We start from the raw sequence: 17,391 nt of genomic DNA on the forward strand, positions 1-17,391 counted from the left end.
CCTTATAAAATTAAACTGGTGCGAGAAATGGCAACAGTTCCTCAACAGATGTGTGGGTGAACTGATGTTAGGCTTCGAGGAATGTCAGTGCTGTAAAGGAAGATATCTGGATATGATTTTTTACAAATAATTTCCAAAGATTGTATTTTTAGTCCATATAAATAAATTTAATATTACCGAGTTATCAATTTTCTAAAAATGCATTCCTTTCTGAGTCACTCTGTATTTTATTTTGATGTGGATTTATAAATTATAATTCCTCTATATATTTTACATATGCTCTATATATAAAATATATCATAGGACAAAGAATCGATGGAAACCTCTGTTTTAAAATGTGTAGTAATACAGAAATGTTAAAAAGTAGGCCTAATTGTGAAGAAACTTTTTCTTGGATAAGGGAAGTGTAAGTTCTGCTTCATTAAACTCTTTGCTGTAGTATCTAAATTCTGATCAGTTTCAGTTTCGTAGTTACTATGGTCGTGTGTTGTGGTGTATTTTGTGTGGGGAACATAATCTTTTAGCCGAATTTCAACATGAGTGGCTTGTTGAACTTCAAAGGTATATTGTCTAATTGATTTATATTTTATTACTTTCGATTTTGTTTATTTTTAATTTGTATGCGTTCTGTAAGTTCTATAGAGACTACTAGAGTTACAATGTACCGGATATGCATATAGGAACTCTGGAATTACTAACTACTGACTTGATTTTATTACATTATATTGTGAGTAAATGCCGTTTGTTTGATCTTATAGAGACAGAATTGTATTAAAGTAAATTAGGCCTATGTTTGAGGACAGTAACGGTTTTCTGAATACCTTTCTTTTATATAAACTGGAAGGCTAATTCGTTTTAGCGAGTTGCGTAAGCTTTTCGTAATGTTTTATTAGAGAAAGATAAGGTACCGAAGACACTTTTCATAAAGTCTGTAATAATGAAGATAATATAGTTAATCTAAGTGTATTTGATATAATATTTGGTGAAACTAGAGCACCTGGTAATTTCGGAAGTGACCAGTACTGACATCCAGGACCGCCGAGAAGGGGGGGGGCAAAGGGGGCGAGTGCATATGGGCCCCCTGAGCAATAAGGGCCCGTCAGATTAAGTGAGTCTGATTACTTTTTAATATCATGAATAATTATTCGTACATATATACGGGTACTATAAAATTTTGTAAGAACATTTGTTACATAAATTTGACATATTAACTCAACAATAGTAGAATTAATACAAATTACCACTTGATATGTAAATATTTTACTTTTATATTATAGAATATCAGTTTCCCGCATTAAGGTTCACCGACACGATACTTGAGGGCCCCGGCATTTGCCTGAACTATGTTCCCGTCACGTACCAACACGTTCAATTATTTATTAGCTTGCCCTTTTTAACTACTAACCCCGCTGTCCCACTGCAATATGCTAGTGGACTCTCTCAAACCGAAGTCGCAGGATACGTTTCCTTTTCAGTAGATAGACAGACAGACAGACAGACAGACAGACAGAGTTATGTTTTATTTAACGACGCTCGCAACTGCAGAGGTTATATCAGCGTCGCCGGATGTGCCGGAATTTTGTCCCGCAGGAGTTCTTTTACATGCCAGTAAATCTACTGACATGAGCCTGTCACATTTAAGCACACTTAAATGCCATCGACCTGGCCCGGGATCGAACCCGCAACCTTGGGCATAGAAGGCCAGCGCTATACCAAATTGCCAACCAGGTCGACTAGATAGATAGATAGATAGATAGATAGATAGATAGATAGATAGATAGATAGATAGATAGATAGATAGATAGATAGATAGATAGATAGATAGACTTAGCATCGAGGGTGGTAAATATTTTCTCCGTACAAGTTCCAATTCAACACACAATAATAAAATATGCATATAGGAATCCTTTACTTTGCAAAGCGGACAAAGACGCTCCCCTTCTTCGTTGACAATTTTATTACCCTTCCATGCCCCCAATCTTAACCACGCTAAACCTGCTCTGCTGTCCTTGTTACAAGAATTTATGTATTCACACCTCCCCCAGTTAAGCATGAGCTCTGATTGTAGTGAGGACTTTTCCGAACATTGGAACTCAATCTCTTGCCTCTCGATATTAATTAAACGCCTCTTCACATTACGCCATACATTCCTCCTGTTATTCTCTCCTTTCTCCCACACCCATCCCATTCCTATATGATGCAGCCCTCTCTGCAGTTTATAAACCCACCCCTTTTCCCAGCCCTCCCTTTGTTGAACTTTGTAGCAAATCGACCGTAGAAGCGACTGATCCCCAAATATAATTTTTAACCAGTATTTTATCACCCTGACTTTCACATGAATTACTTCGTTTTGAAGCCCAAACTCCTTTAGCACCCCGCAGTTAGCTGTGCTTCTGCCAATTCCAAGTATTCGTTTCAGGAAGTCCGTTTGTACCTTATTTAAATTTCCTGCATTTTCCCAACCCCAAATTTCCGCCCCATACAACATAGATGACCTAACCACAGATCCATATACTAGCTCCAATGTTGCTGCAGGGATATCTGGCACTTTAGTGATCAATTTCAATACCTCCGCACCCTTTACCCCGCACTTGCGTTTCGTTATGTCAACATGCTTAGTCCATCTCCCGTTCATTGATAAAGTAACCCCTAAATATACGAAATGTTTCACATTTTCCAGTATGTGCCCGTCGTATGTCCATGTCTCATCCCTACTATATACAGATCCGTTTTTAAAAGTAATTTCTTGGTCTTGTCTGTGTTAACAGTCTTGCCCTATTAGCTACAATAATTCTCCAAGCAGTAAAATTCCTGTTGCAGTCCATTTATTGATCGAGATATCAAAATCAGATCATCTGCATATAAGAGTGCAGGTATGGAGACCCCGTCTAAATTTGGAGCTTCAGATTCGATTTTATCGACCATCTCTGGTATGTCATCTACGAATATATTAAACAGAAGGGGTGAGATTATGCACCCTTGTCTAACCCCTCTACGGGTAGCCTACCTACGGGCAAGTAGTAAGCAGGGTATTTGTTATCATCGGTTGCGTACGGCAACATTCCACAATACAAATCAAATGCTCCGTGTCCATGTTGACCGTCGAAGTTAATGTCAACAAATACGTAAGAAGTCGTCTTAACCCTCTCCCCATATCCCGACAGTAAGAAAAAACCCAGCTCAGTATATGTTTCCAAACAGTTCACATTCCTGCCACTACCGGCGTTACCGTACATATCAGTAAGTCGGCTACTCTTCAGAATGAACGCCGTACTTGCTATGCAACTTCTCTGACACATAGGTAGTACACCTCTGCGGAAGTGTAGGAAGTTTGAATTCTCTAGGCTCATCGACTAGCCATATGACGGCATACAGCGAGCCATGACACACTTTGAACTGAACACCCAGTATAGACGAGACACATATAATTTTCGTTGAATTATTTCATGATCAATTGAAATTGAGAGATGTAATAACTTCAAAAATATACACGCGGCAGATATTAATTATACTGATTAATCACGTTTAATGCATTATACTCGTATTTCCATAAATCCACTCAAACATTTCATGAAAATCATTGTCTGCTCAACAGTTCTGACTATATCCGGCAGGGGATTCTCGAGAAGCGTATTGCTGCTGCTAATATCATTCTGGAAAGATAAATAAGAGAGTTTTTGTAAAGTCGAGAATAAGTAACAGGTTAGGTTTGGTTTGTTGAATATTATAGATTTTTATTAATTTGTCCTACAGAATAATATCTGCAATATTGACAATTAATATTTGAGGAGAAAAATTCAGATTACTGTGCACTTAACTGCGGAATCCCGGCCAAACAAGTCACTCAACTGAGTGCGCTCCTAATATAATGACAGTTGACATTGGACATATACGTCAACATAATATGCCTAAAGGATCATTCACAATGAAAATTAATCATAACGTAAGTGTTAACTTAAGAATATAAACGTTACATTAAAATCAAGAAGTCATACCATCATTCACGATGGGAACATAAACATAACCGCAAACATACTTGGTAACCATGGAAACATAACAACGACGCCATTTTCTCATATTCTGTCTATACTTCAGCGCTCCACGATTGTGTTCTGTTTGCAAATCACGTAAGCATAAGGATGAAAGTTTGGAGTTTGCGGTAATGTTTATGTCATTGCTTACGTGAATCATTGTGAATGATCCCATTTGGTAGCCTGGGCGCAAATTTCTGTGTTTATGTTACGGTTATGTTTAATTTTCATTGTGAATGGGCCTTAACTTGGAGTCAGACCATAAAGGGAAACATTGAAGGAGGAGGGTTCGGTCCGGTGCTGTGGATTGAATTCGGCGTAGCTCAGTGATCAGAGCGCTTGGTACGTAGAACCAAGGACCCGGGTTCGATCCACGGCGCCGGAGCGAATTTTTCTCCTCAAATATTAATTGGTTTGTTGAAGCTTTTAGTATGTCTTACAATATGTTTTTTGGTAGATAGATGGATAGAAAGCGAGTTTTTGTAAGATCAGAGATCAGTCCCAGGTTAAGTTAGGTTTGTTTAGGCTTTTGGTATGCCTTGCAAATACACTTTTTGGTAGAAAGATAGATAGATAGATAGACGGACAGACAGACAGACAGACAGACAGACAGACAGACAGACAGACAGACAGACTTAACGTTGATCATAGCATGGAATATAATAAATGAAATTAAAAAAAAATGAAAGAAAGGAATATTTACCCAGGACTACAGCGAAGAAATGAGTGCTTTCGTACGCGTGGTACAATATCATAGTGGTACCATTGGATTACATCATTGTGCGTGTGCGTGTGTGTGTGTGTGTGTGTTTGCATGTTTGAAAATATGTCTGAAAAAGTCATCGGTCGGGTATGTAAGAGAGGAAGAAGGTACAGTCGCTCCAAGAAGAAATGGCCAGACTCTTGTTAGGATACTACGTGTCACTCATGAAACATTAAAAGGTTGTGTTGTTGTTATTATTATTATTATTATTATTATTATTATTATTATTATTATTATTATTATTATCTCTGTACGTCGATCCTTTTTCAGCAGATGTACGAATAATGCGGTTAGATCTTCAATTTAAACTCAAAGATTTACAATATGATGTTAAATGAAAGCTAGATTTAAGGACTTGACAAATGATGAACTTTTCAAATCTTTGCCAAAAAAATAAATATCCGAAGCTTTGTTCTTTCGCTTCCTCTGTTGAAGACATGTTCGCTACAACTTACGTTTGTGAAAAATTATTTTCAACAATGAAAATAGTAAAAAGCAAATTTAGATCACGACTGACAGACAAATACCTTCCTGATCAACTATAACTGTCAGTAAGTGACATAATTCCTGATTTTGAAACTCTGTCGCAGAGACATTCTGAAGACAGTGATTATGTGTCCTATGTTTTCTTATTCATTTCTTTCTTCGTTACGCGTATTAACATTAGTTTGTAACCATATAGTGTATAAAATTATATTTAAGTGCTTGACGTAAGGAAAATGAAAATCCGTTAATATGTCAGACAATTGCTTCACTTCCCCTTCAGGTGTCCGCCTCCCTCCATAGGTGCTATGCACGTTGCAGGTTACACAGTGGCTCGGCGCACGATCACATTTTCACCATGGCTGCCTTAAATTGACAAAGTATCCTATAGGATACAACAGGTTAATAGGCTATATATGCTATAATTTTAATAGAACAATAGAAAAAAATTGTATAAAAATTAAAATTTCACAATACTACAATATTGTACAACATATTATTATAAAATATGTACATTGCGATAGTTTTCTTTACAGTCCGACAAGGTTTAATAAACTAGTGTGAGAAATGAAGTTTTGCCAATTTAAGGGTTAAAATAGTTTCTTGTTTTGTGACATTTTATTGAAAAGTGACAAATTCTACGAGGACTGATCAAGAAAGACTCAGACTGATTATTTTTTCTTCACAGATGTTTATTACTCTATTTCAGTGTTTACATGATGTTTTTCAAAGTAGTCCCATTCTACTTGAATGCACTTGTGACAGCGTTTCTTCCAGTCCTCGAACATATGATGCAGGTTATTCTAATCGCTTGAAGGACACAGAGAAATAATAAAACATGTCACAATTTTAACATCTTTTCATAAATTGTGTTTAAAAGGTTTAGATAATAAAATGTAAGATTGGTCAACCCTAATGTAATGAGTAATCTCTCCTCTGTTGTCATTGCTCTGCGAAAATTGGTATCCTTTTTTTCTATTTTTGGTTCAATTATCTCTACTAATATATTGAATATACAGGTACATCATTTTATTTTTACTTCAATTTTTATTGTACTCGAATTTTTTAATGTACTCCACTCCCACCCCCTCTAATAGTACTTAACTTCCAATCTTCCTCCACACAGAACCAAGGCCGCATATGCACTCAAAATCGCCTTACGGTCATAGTAAACAGTACTGAGTGAGTATGGTACGTTCCAGAAATATGTTCGCGTTTTCCAGTGACGAAAGAGCTTTCAATATTAAATCATATTTTTGCACAGGTACTGTCATCCGTTTACCTACGTCGCATCCTGGTTTTCCCACTTGCTTCTGCTCGCCCCTCTGTAAAGACTAGTGGCTGGGAGTCTTAGCTCTTTTCTAAAAACATTACATCCTGTTAGGAATTGGACGTCTACGTAATATTATACAACTGTTTAAAATAACGTAAATAAAAGGGCCTCGTTAAGTAATTAACTGTCACGTGATTTCCCCCCTTTCTACGAGCCTGTGAAAACCACTTGGACGGACAGTAGATAGCATGTCTGAGTAATTTTATCTTTTCGGATCGGGCAGAAGTGAAGATTGAATTCACAGTACGCAAGGTACTCTTTTAGAGTAGGTACAGAATTATTTGAACATGAGTTACTAGTACGAAGGACGAAATTGGTAATTGGAATTACGTACAATAGTCTATAGTGCGATAATATGCAAAAAAGAACTGAAGCCTGTATCGAAATGAACGGCCACCATTTTAAAAATTGTGTTTAAATATCTATATTATGATTATTTTTCAATTTAACTTCATTCTCCATAGGCTATTGCACGCTGATTTGCTGTAGACAGTATAATATACACTACATAATGAATACGTCCTAATGGATAGCTCAGTTCGTGAGTAAAAACACTCATTGTTAATACGGTACTGTATTTTGATTAAACAAAAAACCTAATTAAAATTATCAAACTCAAAATCGCGATATTTCCTAGTTTACGTAAATGGATGAACTACTTTTCTTCCCTCCTATACCTAGTAAAGTGATTTCTTTGTATTTTACGCAGTATCGTCGAACTCCAGTCGTGAAGGGAGTTAGCAAACGGTGTTTCCTGTTCTCAACCGTTAATCCAAAGGTATATCCAGGTTAATATTAGAAATGTTAGTAAAAATAAAATGATGTTCCTGTATAAGTATTCATACGGTAATAAGTGTGAAAATTTGTATTAGATCTTGGTTCAGTTCCCGTGCAAGAACTGTAACTGACATTTACAATACAGAAAGGAAGAATACAGTATGTTCTACGTTTCTGTCTTCTTCACTTTAACGTTAAGAATTAGTAGAATATTAAATCTTCGTCTTCATTCGACATTGTAGTCGCTGAACTCAAAGTTGCTCTGGTGTCAATGGATATGAGTCTTCAACGCAATTTAGCTGCAACTTCAACTTGAATTCGACTCAGTTACGGTTGAGTTGCTCCAGTGGGAAACCTCCCTAACGAATAAGCAATTTTATTGATTATAAAGTGGTTATTGTCGATTGATGGAATTGATCATTTGAAGGAGTCGATTTTGTATTTCTGCTGAGACAATAAATCAACCAGTTTTTTATATTATGTATAAATGAATTTGGGCTGTAAAATTGTACAATAAGCAGGTAATGCTCATTTTTTTATAAACACATTAATTGAAGGTGGAGTAAACGCCAGAAACAGCGATGTTAGGATGATCCTTAGCTTTAATTTGTGTCTCGATCTCCCATCACTGAATTATTTATTGTCTTATGATGGAAACTTAAGCATGTAGCTACCAAACTTAACATTTCGTCATTATGTTGAGTTTAGGCGATTGTATTGTGAACAGTCGTACTTATTGTATTGGTTCCTAGTCATCATGACAACTCTGTGTACAGAACGATTATCTAGTCCTGCCAGCTCAGCGACGCGAAAGAAGGGAAGTAATGGGAGTAGTGGGGAGAGTTCCGGAGTAGACATAAGGGCAAGCGGTTGGTAAAGGAATGCAGTACAGCTTAACTTTACTGGAAACAACGCTGTACCGCATGCGTGACATCCGATCGCTCTGACTGCAGGCAACAGACTAACCTGAACATCCCTTGGCGTCACTTAATGGACTCGCCTGACCCAGGCGCACATTGCCGACGACTGTTAGGACTGAATAATCGTACTGTACGTTTGTTTCTGCTGTAAATGAGAATTTGAAAACGCATAATTTGAGCTCGTACTGCTAGATCGATTAAACTTTTCAGGAGTTCATTCAGCTTTCTGTCTTAAATCGAATCTAATAGAGCGAGATCTGACAGTGGTGGAACACCGCGTGAAAACACTGTAGAATATAATTATTAAAAACTATTAAAAGTGACGAAAATAACTATTCTAATCTGTGTTCATCTTACGCATCAGAAATGGAAATTATGTTTTAGCTGATATTTGTACCGGATATTGTACAGGGTGTCCCATTTATCTTGTGCACCTATTATAACTTTTTTGTTTGGATAGGTACTGGAATTTTTGTTTTTGAGCGTTATGTTAGAACGAGGGGCTAACATGAGTGTAGAGATTTGGTTCATGTAACTACATTATGGTACAAGATACACGTGACGTCATCAATTTTTTAAATACCACTACATATTTTAATCATGTTACATTGATTACACACATTAAGACGAGTTCAAAAATGTATCAAAATGTCACCTTCCCTATCAATAACAACAATAAAATTCAAAATGAATGCCATCAGAATGTGCTGTTTGTTTTGGTGCCCCATTCATCTTGTGCATTAACTTACACAAAACGAAAGACGACTGACGTCCGTACACGTCGTGTGTTGTGTGTTAGCTGTCTTAATGTGTCAACAAACCACAACAACTGTCGACGCCACAATCCACTTACAGTGGCCTGCACGGTCTCCGGACCTGTCGCAACTCGACTTCTTCCTGTGGAGAACTGTAAAGAACTGTGTGTACCGGAACATTCTGACAACACTAGACGACATGCAGCAACGCATTCGACAGGCTTGTGTGTCCATTCAGCCAGCAACATGCCGGGCAGTCATACGGTCTTTCGGGGAACGCCTTCGAATGTGCATTAATGTCAATGGTCACCATTTGGAACATCTTCTGTGACTCTCAAAGCATAACATTATCACATTGGAAATACGTTTTTGTTTCGTTTTGATGATGTTGTTGATTAGGAAAGTGACATTGTGTTACATTTTTAAACTCCTCTTAATGTGTGTAATTAATGTAACGTGATTGAAGTATGTAGTGCTATTTGAAAAATTGATGACGTCACGTGCATCTTGTATCATAATGTAGTTACATGCACCAAATCTCCACACTCATGTTAGCCCCTCGTTCTAACATAACGCTCAAAAACAAAAATTCTAATACCTATCCAAAAAAAAGTTACAATAGGTGCACAAGATAAATGGGACACCCTGTATAGGATAAGCTTATATATGAAAATACAAATCATCTGAAAACTCTTCTGTACGTCTGTATGAAATTAACTGCAAAGATCTAATCTATTTCATTCAAGCCAAACTTTTAAATAGATTTTTTAGCTGGAATTTTATTATAATTTTTAATAACTGAGATACAGTTTGTCTGTTTCGAAATAGTAATATGGTTACAAGAGCGGCATGTTGAAGTTTTCATGTTCGAGGAAAAGTTTGAAAAAGCGATACGTAGTTGAGCTTTTTTAATTTCCGAAAATTGAAAGAAAACATACCGCTCGTGTATCGTACATTATTTTGTGCGAAGATCGTTTCTTACATACCTGAAAGAGGAATTTCTAATTAGTTGCAATGAAATCTCCATCTTGGTTTCTGTTCAATGACGGCAAATTTGCAAAACAAAAATATCTATCTTCAACATTGTTGCCTTAAAATGTTTTCTGTATTTACTATACTCCAGCAGGCCGTGATATACGTCTGTCTTCCCCCCCCCCCCAGTCTATAAATGCGAACTTAAAACAAACGGTAAGGTTATGTAATGATTTATTTTTCATTTTAATATTTTAACAATATTACTTATATAACATATTGCAGTAATAACACCGGTAAGTTTAATTTTGCCGGTCTTGTTGATTTTTTCACGGCTTCCTTAATGTTACTTGCATCACGAATGCAGTAACTTTAGTGGAGTTGTAGAGTATACTTAATTTTTGCAAATATTTAAAAACAATAATTAATTTAGGTAAAATTGCAGTGGTAAGTTTCCAATTTATATTATTAATATATTGAACGTCTCTAGAAATAATATGTTAAAAGCCTAAAGAAGTAAAATCAATATGTCACTTAAGCGGTAAGAAGAGGGAAATTGTTGTGTGTGTTAGGTTGGGAATACTGAATGTGGAATTTTACATTTTCCGCGGATTGGTTTTGTGCGGAAACCAAGCAAATACGCACGATCTCGCACAAAGTAATATGTTTATTTATTTAGTGGTGGGAGAAGTGATGGTGAGAAATATTAGGCTAATAAGAAGGATTGGCTAGGGAAGTGCACTTTGCCTTCTTTTCTTCACCATACGACAAAGGTAGATCTAAATCTCGAAACGCTATATTTTCACAGACTTTTCTCAACTATGAAAAATTTACGATCTAAACTTCTAAAATTTACATTAAATTCAGATGAGTAAGAAATGTATATATCCTAATACTAGAATCTCCCTTAGGTACATGAATTGATGTTGTATCTTACTCTGGATCGGAACTCTTTTCCTTTGGCATGTTGCTGACTGAGTCATAATCTTCAGTTCTGGCTATATTCACTTGAAATTTAGCCTTGAGCGCTGGTTCGTCGAAACAGGGGAAAGCCCGGCGAGCATCAGTAGGCTCGAACTGTGTCACAGCCAACCATCTGAAACAAATTACATGTTATGAATAAGAGTTCCGTGCGTGGAATCATATTCCACAATAAAACATATTTGTGTGACATTAAGATCTTCCTACGTCAACAAGACTAGACCATTATTTTCGGCCGTATCCACACTGAAAAACGGGTTCATATTTCAGCATATCAAATTAGATTTGTGATATATATATATCTAAATTCCACATATATTAATGTTATGGGATTTAATCGATTAATCGATCAATTTCTGTTGAACGATTAATCGATCAAAAATATTTAATCGAATAAACTAGTCGATTAAAATTAATCGGTTGTAGTTGATATTAATTATTATTTTGTTAATACAAACTCATACTAAAAATTCCGACAATATTTCTCTCTCGGAAACTGCTTACTTAAAAGCACAATAGCACTGTTATTTTCTAACTGCAAACCAGGTAGCGTAGGGAAAATCTTTGCACAAACACTTCGGAAAGAGATGGAGATATGAGGACAGTGACATAGTCTACCTCTACTGAAAGTTGAAACACAATGCGAAACCCTTATTAAGTTTTATGGTTTTCCAAGAAAACTTCCACCTTGTTGTCAGCTCATCTTCCTAGCGTATGAAATACATACTATTCTGGGATTCGTCCCCCTCATCCCTTATAAAATAGCCATATATACACTGTGTGCAAGTGAGAGCGTAACTACCTTCTTCTCTTTCTAAAATCTGATAATTTGATTACAATAGGGACCGGTCTTCTGTTTCGACCGCTGTACTTTTGCAGTTGCAGTTTCTGTACTGAGCATAGATATGAAGGTTGTGTGTTTAGTGGTTTGTGAAAAATGTAAACTCCATTATGTCATATGAGAATTTGAGAGGTAAACTCGGTGAAACGTTTGGATTTAAATTGAACGATAGTCGAGAAGTGCTTGACAGAAAAAAAGTTTTTTCTTGTTTAGTGATGCAGGAAACATTGTTACTAAACGTAGAGCGGCACTTAATTCGGAGCATATGAATGCACTCACATGTTTAAAATTATGGATGAAGCAGTATTAACTAGGTGAGTCTTCATACATTTTGTTATTTATGTTTGTCTCAAAAATTTCCGGAGAAATTGACACAATAAATTATAAGTCTCATAATAAATGTTAGTAAGTAATTAAAATAGTTGTTTTGTAATATAACGATACAATATAATACAGATATAGGCCTAAAACATTTAATAATATTATGCTTATCACTGAACATAAGTTACATTTAACAATAATTATGTATTACAGTATATATAAACATTTTTTCAACTCGATAAGAACTCGATTAATCGATTAAATTCAAATAGTTGATCGATTAAATATTTTGATCGATCAACAGCACTAATATATATCAGAATACTGCTTGCTTCCTCTTTAGCATTTCAATAATTTTATATCGTCGCTTGAAAATATTTTCTAGTGTATTATTCTTCCATAATAGCTCTAGTCTGTAATACTGTAATATCAAATGTTGAAACAATAAGAAATACAAGAAGAAAATATTTAATTCAGCAAGTTATTAATTTACATTGCCTTGATATCGAGATATGCTTTTCATGATATTTACTAGGAGAGATCAACAAACAAGCTGTGCATGCCGCTTATCTCTCGGTACTTCATTTTTCATATAGAGGGAAGCTACCCTCCAGATTCTAAACGGTCGCATCTCCTCCAGTTCAAGGCGGCGGCAACGGTGTAGGAACACGTAATCCATAAATTTCATTGGACTGCTAAAGCTAAACCGATTTAAAAACTTTTGGCGGGCAGTTTCCTCCTCTATGAAAAATGAAGTACAAATGACGTGGTATGGCGTAATGAAATCTTGTTTTCTGACATTAAGATTAGAATACAAAACTCAGTGGCGTAGCATGAAATTTTGAGCAAGGGAAGCTAATTCAAGTTGTCTTTCATGCAATATGAGAAAACTTATTACAAAAATATAGTCTTAAAATAAATAGTAGTCAATGTTAAGTCAGCAGTCGAAGATTGGTTGGAACCTCATAAGTAACACCAATAAGGCATGACCTCAAATAGTACGTAGTAAAATATGATTTCACGGTTTACACAAATCTCTAACAAATATACACGTATACGTATAACATTAGCTCACTCCCTGTCATACTTAGAGAAATCACAATATTAACGGTCAATAGATACAGTATTAGTATCATTACGTAAGTATGCATCTGTCTTTTGGTTGTGACTTTCATTGACAGTAAGGGAGTCGGTCATTTGTTTTTTAAATCACACTTTATTTCGTAAGTCAGTCTTGATAATAGAATTGTCCTAAAATTCAAGTAAATTGGTGTCAGGAACTGTTATTTCACTCGTTATTTATTATATCAGCCACAGTGCACACTAACACTTCAACTGAACACAACCGACGAAAAGGGATAACTCGGAAACTACTTATTTTCAATGTCAAAGCTAGCTTCTTGCGAGCCTTGCGACCAGGATAGTTTAGTTAGAAAGGGATGGAAAATCTGCGAGGTGGGTTACGCAGAAGAATGAGTATGAGGAACCAGTCTGCTTGGAAACTGGTGTGTGCAGGCTTCTTGTTTACTGCTGCATCACAAATCATCCTGAGCTGCCGCATCACAATATTTAACGCGTAAATATAAATTCTATTAAAATTAATAAATAATTTAGTCCATAGACTGCAGGTTTATTATGAAATTATTATTAACTGGGGAAGCTGAGCTTTTTAGCTTACATTGACGCTACGCCACTGACAAACTTATCAATGCTGACTTATTCTACATTACAGAATCGAGGGCGGAATTTAGGCAAATACCAATTTTTTCCCTTGATACATACAGGCTTGAGATTTAATATTTATATTTTTTTACGGAAATATATAGGTCAGTTAGGAGTAAAATTTTCATTGGTACCCATACGTAGAACAGGTAAACTCATTTAAATATTTAGGTTTTAATTTGACATATTTACCTGTTACTGATATATCTGAAAATATTCAACATTTTAATGAAGCCTTAAGAACTATCAACCAGATTTTCACAACCACGAAAACCCAAAAACATATCAGGTTAAAAGCATAGCAAGACCTGTCCTCATGTATGGTAGTGAGGTCTGGACTATCCGAAACTCAGATGTTCAACGCCTAACAACTGCGGAAATGAGATTTCTAAGGAGGACTGCCGGCTAAAGCTTGCTTGACCACAAAAGGAATGAACTAATTACAAAAGAATTGAAAAGTACACCTATTTATGAACATCTCAACCACTATAGACAAAAATGGATTAACCATGTCAATAGGATGGACCGTTCCAGACTCCCAAAACAAATTCTCCGCTGTATACCACATGGAAGACGATCTTTGGGACGCCCCCTGAAAAGATGGACGGAGACCATAACAGGCCCTAGACCTAATACCTGCAAGGACGATGATGATGATGATGATGATGATGATGGAAATATAGGTATAAATAAAGGAGTTTTATAGTGCCTAAAATGTCTATTTCGACGTTCGTGCCTATTTTTAAGTTTTTTAAATTTTTCCATCATTTTTCGTAACTTTTTACGGCTTTTCTTAATATTCTGTACCGTTTACATTCCAAGACAGATAACAACAACTCCTTCCTAGCAGTAAACAACACAATAGAGAAGTACCTCCGGGCCACCTATTCTCATTCTTACAATCTTTCAATCCTAAAATTCCAACTTTCAGTCGGCCTGGGTAGCGTAGTCGGTATAGTGCTAGTCTTCTGTGCTAGAGGTTGCGGGTTCGATCCCGGCCTAGCTCAATGGCATTTAAGTGTGCTTAAATGCGACAGGCTCTTGTCAGTAGATTTACTGGCATGTAAAAGAACTCCTGCGGAACAAATTATTATTATTATTATTATTATTATTATTATTATTATTATTATTATTATTATTATTATTATTATTATTATTATTATTATTATTATTATAGCTTCCTCTGTCTGTCAGCAATTTAACACAAACTCGCTGGGTTGTACCAGAATAAGCATTCTCTTACATTCCAAGACAGATAACAACCCCTTCCTTTTTTCTCACCATTTGTAAGTACAGCAGTGAGCGACACAATAGCCACAATAGGTGCTGATCATCTACTGTGAAGCAAACTATGGAAATGTGATTGGTGAATGAAAAACACTAACTAGAAAGATGCATATCTTCATTTTGTGTATGCATGTATACCCTTGTAAAATGTGAAATGTGTGGAAGTTCCTTCTAATCCTAGAATTTTGCATTAAATAAATGTTGAATCTTATATTAGTGACATTCTTTAACAAAAAAAGCCTATTTTTTTATTTTATAGAGCCTAAATAAAGAAGTTCAAGAGCCTATTTTAGAGCCTAAAATTCGGTTCTCTAGTTATAACTAACGCGAAAGAAGTTCCTTAAACATTTTGGATGGAAACTTAGAAAGAAATTTACGGCGAAATTATAAGTGAAGAAGTAAAAATAATGAACTAAGATAAGTAAGCTATATAAATACAATAAATAGACCTATGATTTGAGACTTAGGATGTCTGATGAGGTGTGAGAATTGTCTGTATAGATAGGCAACAACGGACTGAGAACAATTAAAAGAAATATCATCGTATTTGCTAAAGGCATCTAAGAAGATTCAGAAGTGTTGGTGACAAAGTTGAGCCTAATTACACCTGACGACATAAAATAACAGGCTAGAAACTAACAACAAAGACGTAGAAAAAGAACTAATTACCATCGGACCATGAAGTGCTTAGCCTTGCTGGCCATCACTGTGACATCCCACAGACTTGGAGTAAGTGCTTCATATCTGACCAGCCATTTCATGACGAATAAGATTTAATATTATCTTAATTTACTGAAATACATAGAAAGTAAAAGTAGTGGTTTAAGGGAAGAAATTAATAAAACTTTCCAATTTTTAATTAATTAATATTAGAGGAGAAAAATTCGCTCCGGCGCCGGGGATCGAACCCGAGTCCTTAATTCTACGTACCAAGCGCTCTCACCATTGAGTTACGTCGAAGTCCAATCCACAGCACTGGATCGAACTCCCCTCTTCCAGTGTTTTTCCCTTTATAGCCTGACTCCAAGTTGGGCATATATGTTGACTTTTTTTTTTATTAAGTCAACTGCCATTGTATACAAGGAGCGCACTCAGTTGAGTGACTTGGTGGCCGGGATTCCACATTATTATTATTATTATTATTATTATTATTATTATTATTATTATTATTATTATGACATCAATTTTATATTTTATTACAACTCATTCGTTTTGTAACGCAGTGCAAAACGACAATTTAACATTATTTAAATAACTAAAAAAAAAAGTTTTATTTTAGTATGTGGCAGGTTCATTTTTGTTTTATGTATACAATAGTTTTTAATGTAAGCTACTTCTGTTTTTATTATATTTAATATGTATTTTTGTAATTTCCTAATTGTCATTCATTCATTCATTCATTCCTTCATTCATTCATTCATTCATTCATTCATTCATTCATTCATTCATTCATTCATTCATTCATTCATTCATTCATTCTTTCATAGTGTTCTGTCTAAGGACAGGCCTTTCACTGCAAACCCAGATTTTTCCAATCTCCCTATTTTCTGCTTTACGCATATGATCTATATATCTTAATTTCGTCTATCATCTAATATATTTCATCTGCCCCGAACAATTTATTCTTCCTCTTCCTACTATAACTCCTCTCATTTTCTGAAAATGTTTTTTACCAAATCCTAAACGTAAATATTGAACAGGGTTGGTGATAAAAGGCATACTTGATGAACTTCACTTCCTATTTCACTTTCTTCTGATATTTCTTCTCTTATCATGACTTTGACTCGTTGTTTCATATGAATATTACTGAACAACCTTCTCTCTTTCTAGTCCACACCAATTTCTGAATGTAATAATAATAATAATAATAATAATAATAATAATAATAATAAATAATTATTTAATTTATTATGCAGGCAAGGGTATAAATAATCGTTATTGATGTTCTATAAACTTGCAGTTTTGTTGATACGCCCCTTCTGGCCTGATTCCATTGTTATTTAATTAGCGTCTATTTTTTCTAAGTTCATACTAAGTAATGCAAGTTAAATTCTGGTTAAAATAACTTCACATTATGTAAACAAGAGTATCGCCTAAAATTTCTGGCTGTACATGTACAAATTTAGGACAGCATACTGCAAAGCAATTACGAATTCTTATTTCAAGTCACACTAGTAAGTCTCAGATAACAGTTCAAATTTTACA

At 35.4% G+C, this 17,391-nt stretch overlaps 1 protein-coding gene across 3 annotated transcripts in view; it reads right to left on the reverse strand.

Moving 5' to 3' along the window:
• The window catches only part of LOC138691196 (aminopeptidase N-like), a 98,044-nt gene that overhangs the window by 31,085 nt on the left and 49,568 nt on the right, over positions 1-17,391 (reverse strand). For all 3 annotated transcript variants that reach the window (XM_069812982.1, XM_069812981.1, XM_069812983.1), the window contains exon 3: positions 10,972-11,130. In XM_069812982.1, coding sequence (XP_069669083.1) covers positions 10,972-11,130 — 159 coding nt within the window. The remainder of the gene's footprint in view (positions 1-10,971; positions 11,131-17,391) is intronic.

The sequence above is a fragment of the Periplaneta americana genome, chromosome 16 (genome assembly GCF_040183065.1).
Source record: "Periplaneta americana isolate PAMFEO1 chromosome 16, P.americana_PAMFEO1_priV1, whole genome shotgun sequence".
Classification (NCBI taxonomy): Eukaryota; Metazoa; Arthropoda; class Insecta; order Blattodea; family Blattidae; genus Periplaneta; species Periplaneta americana.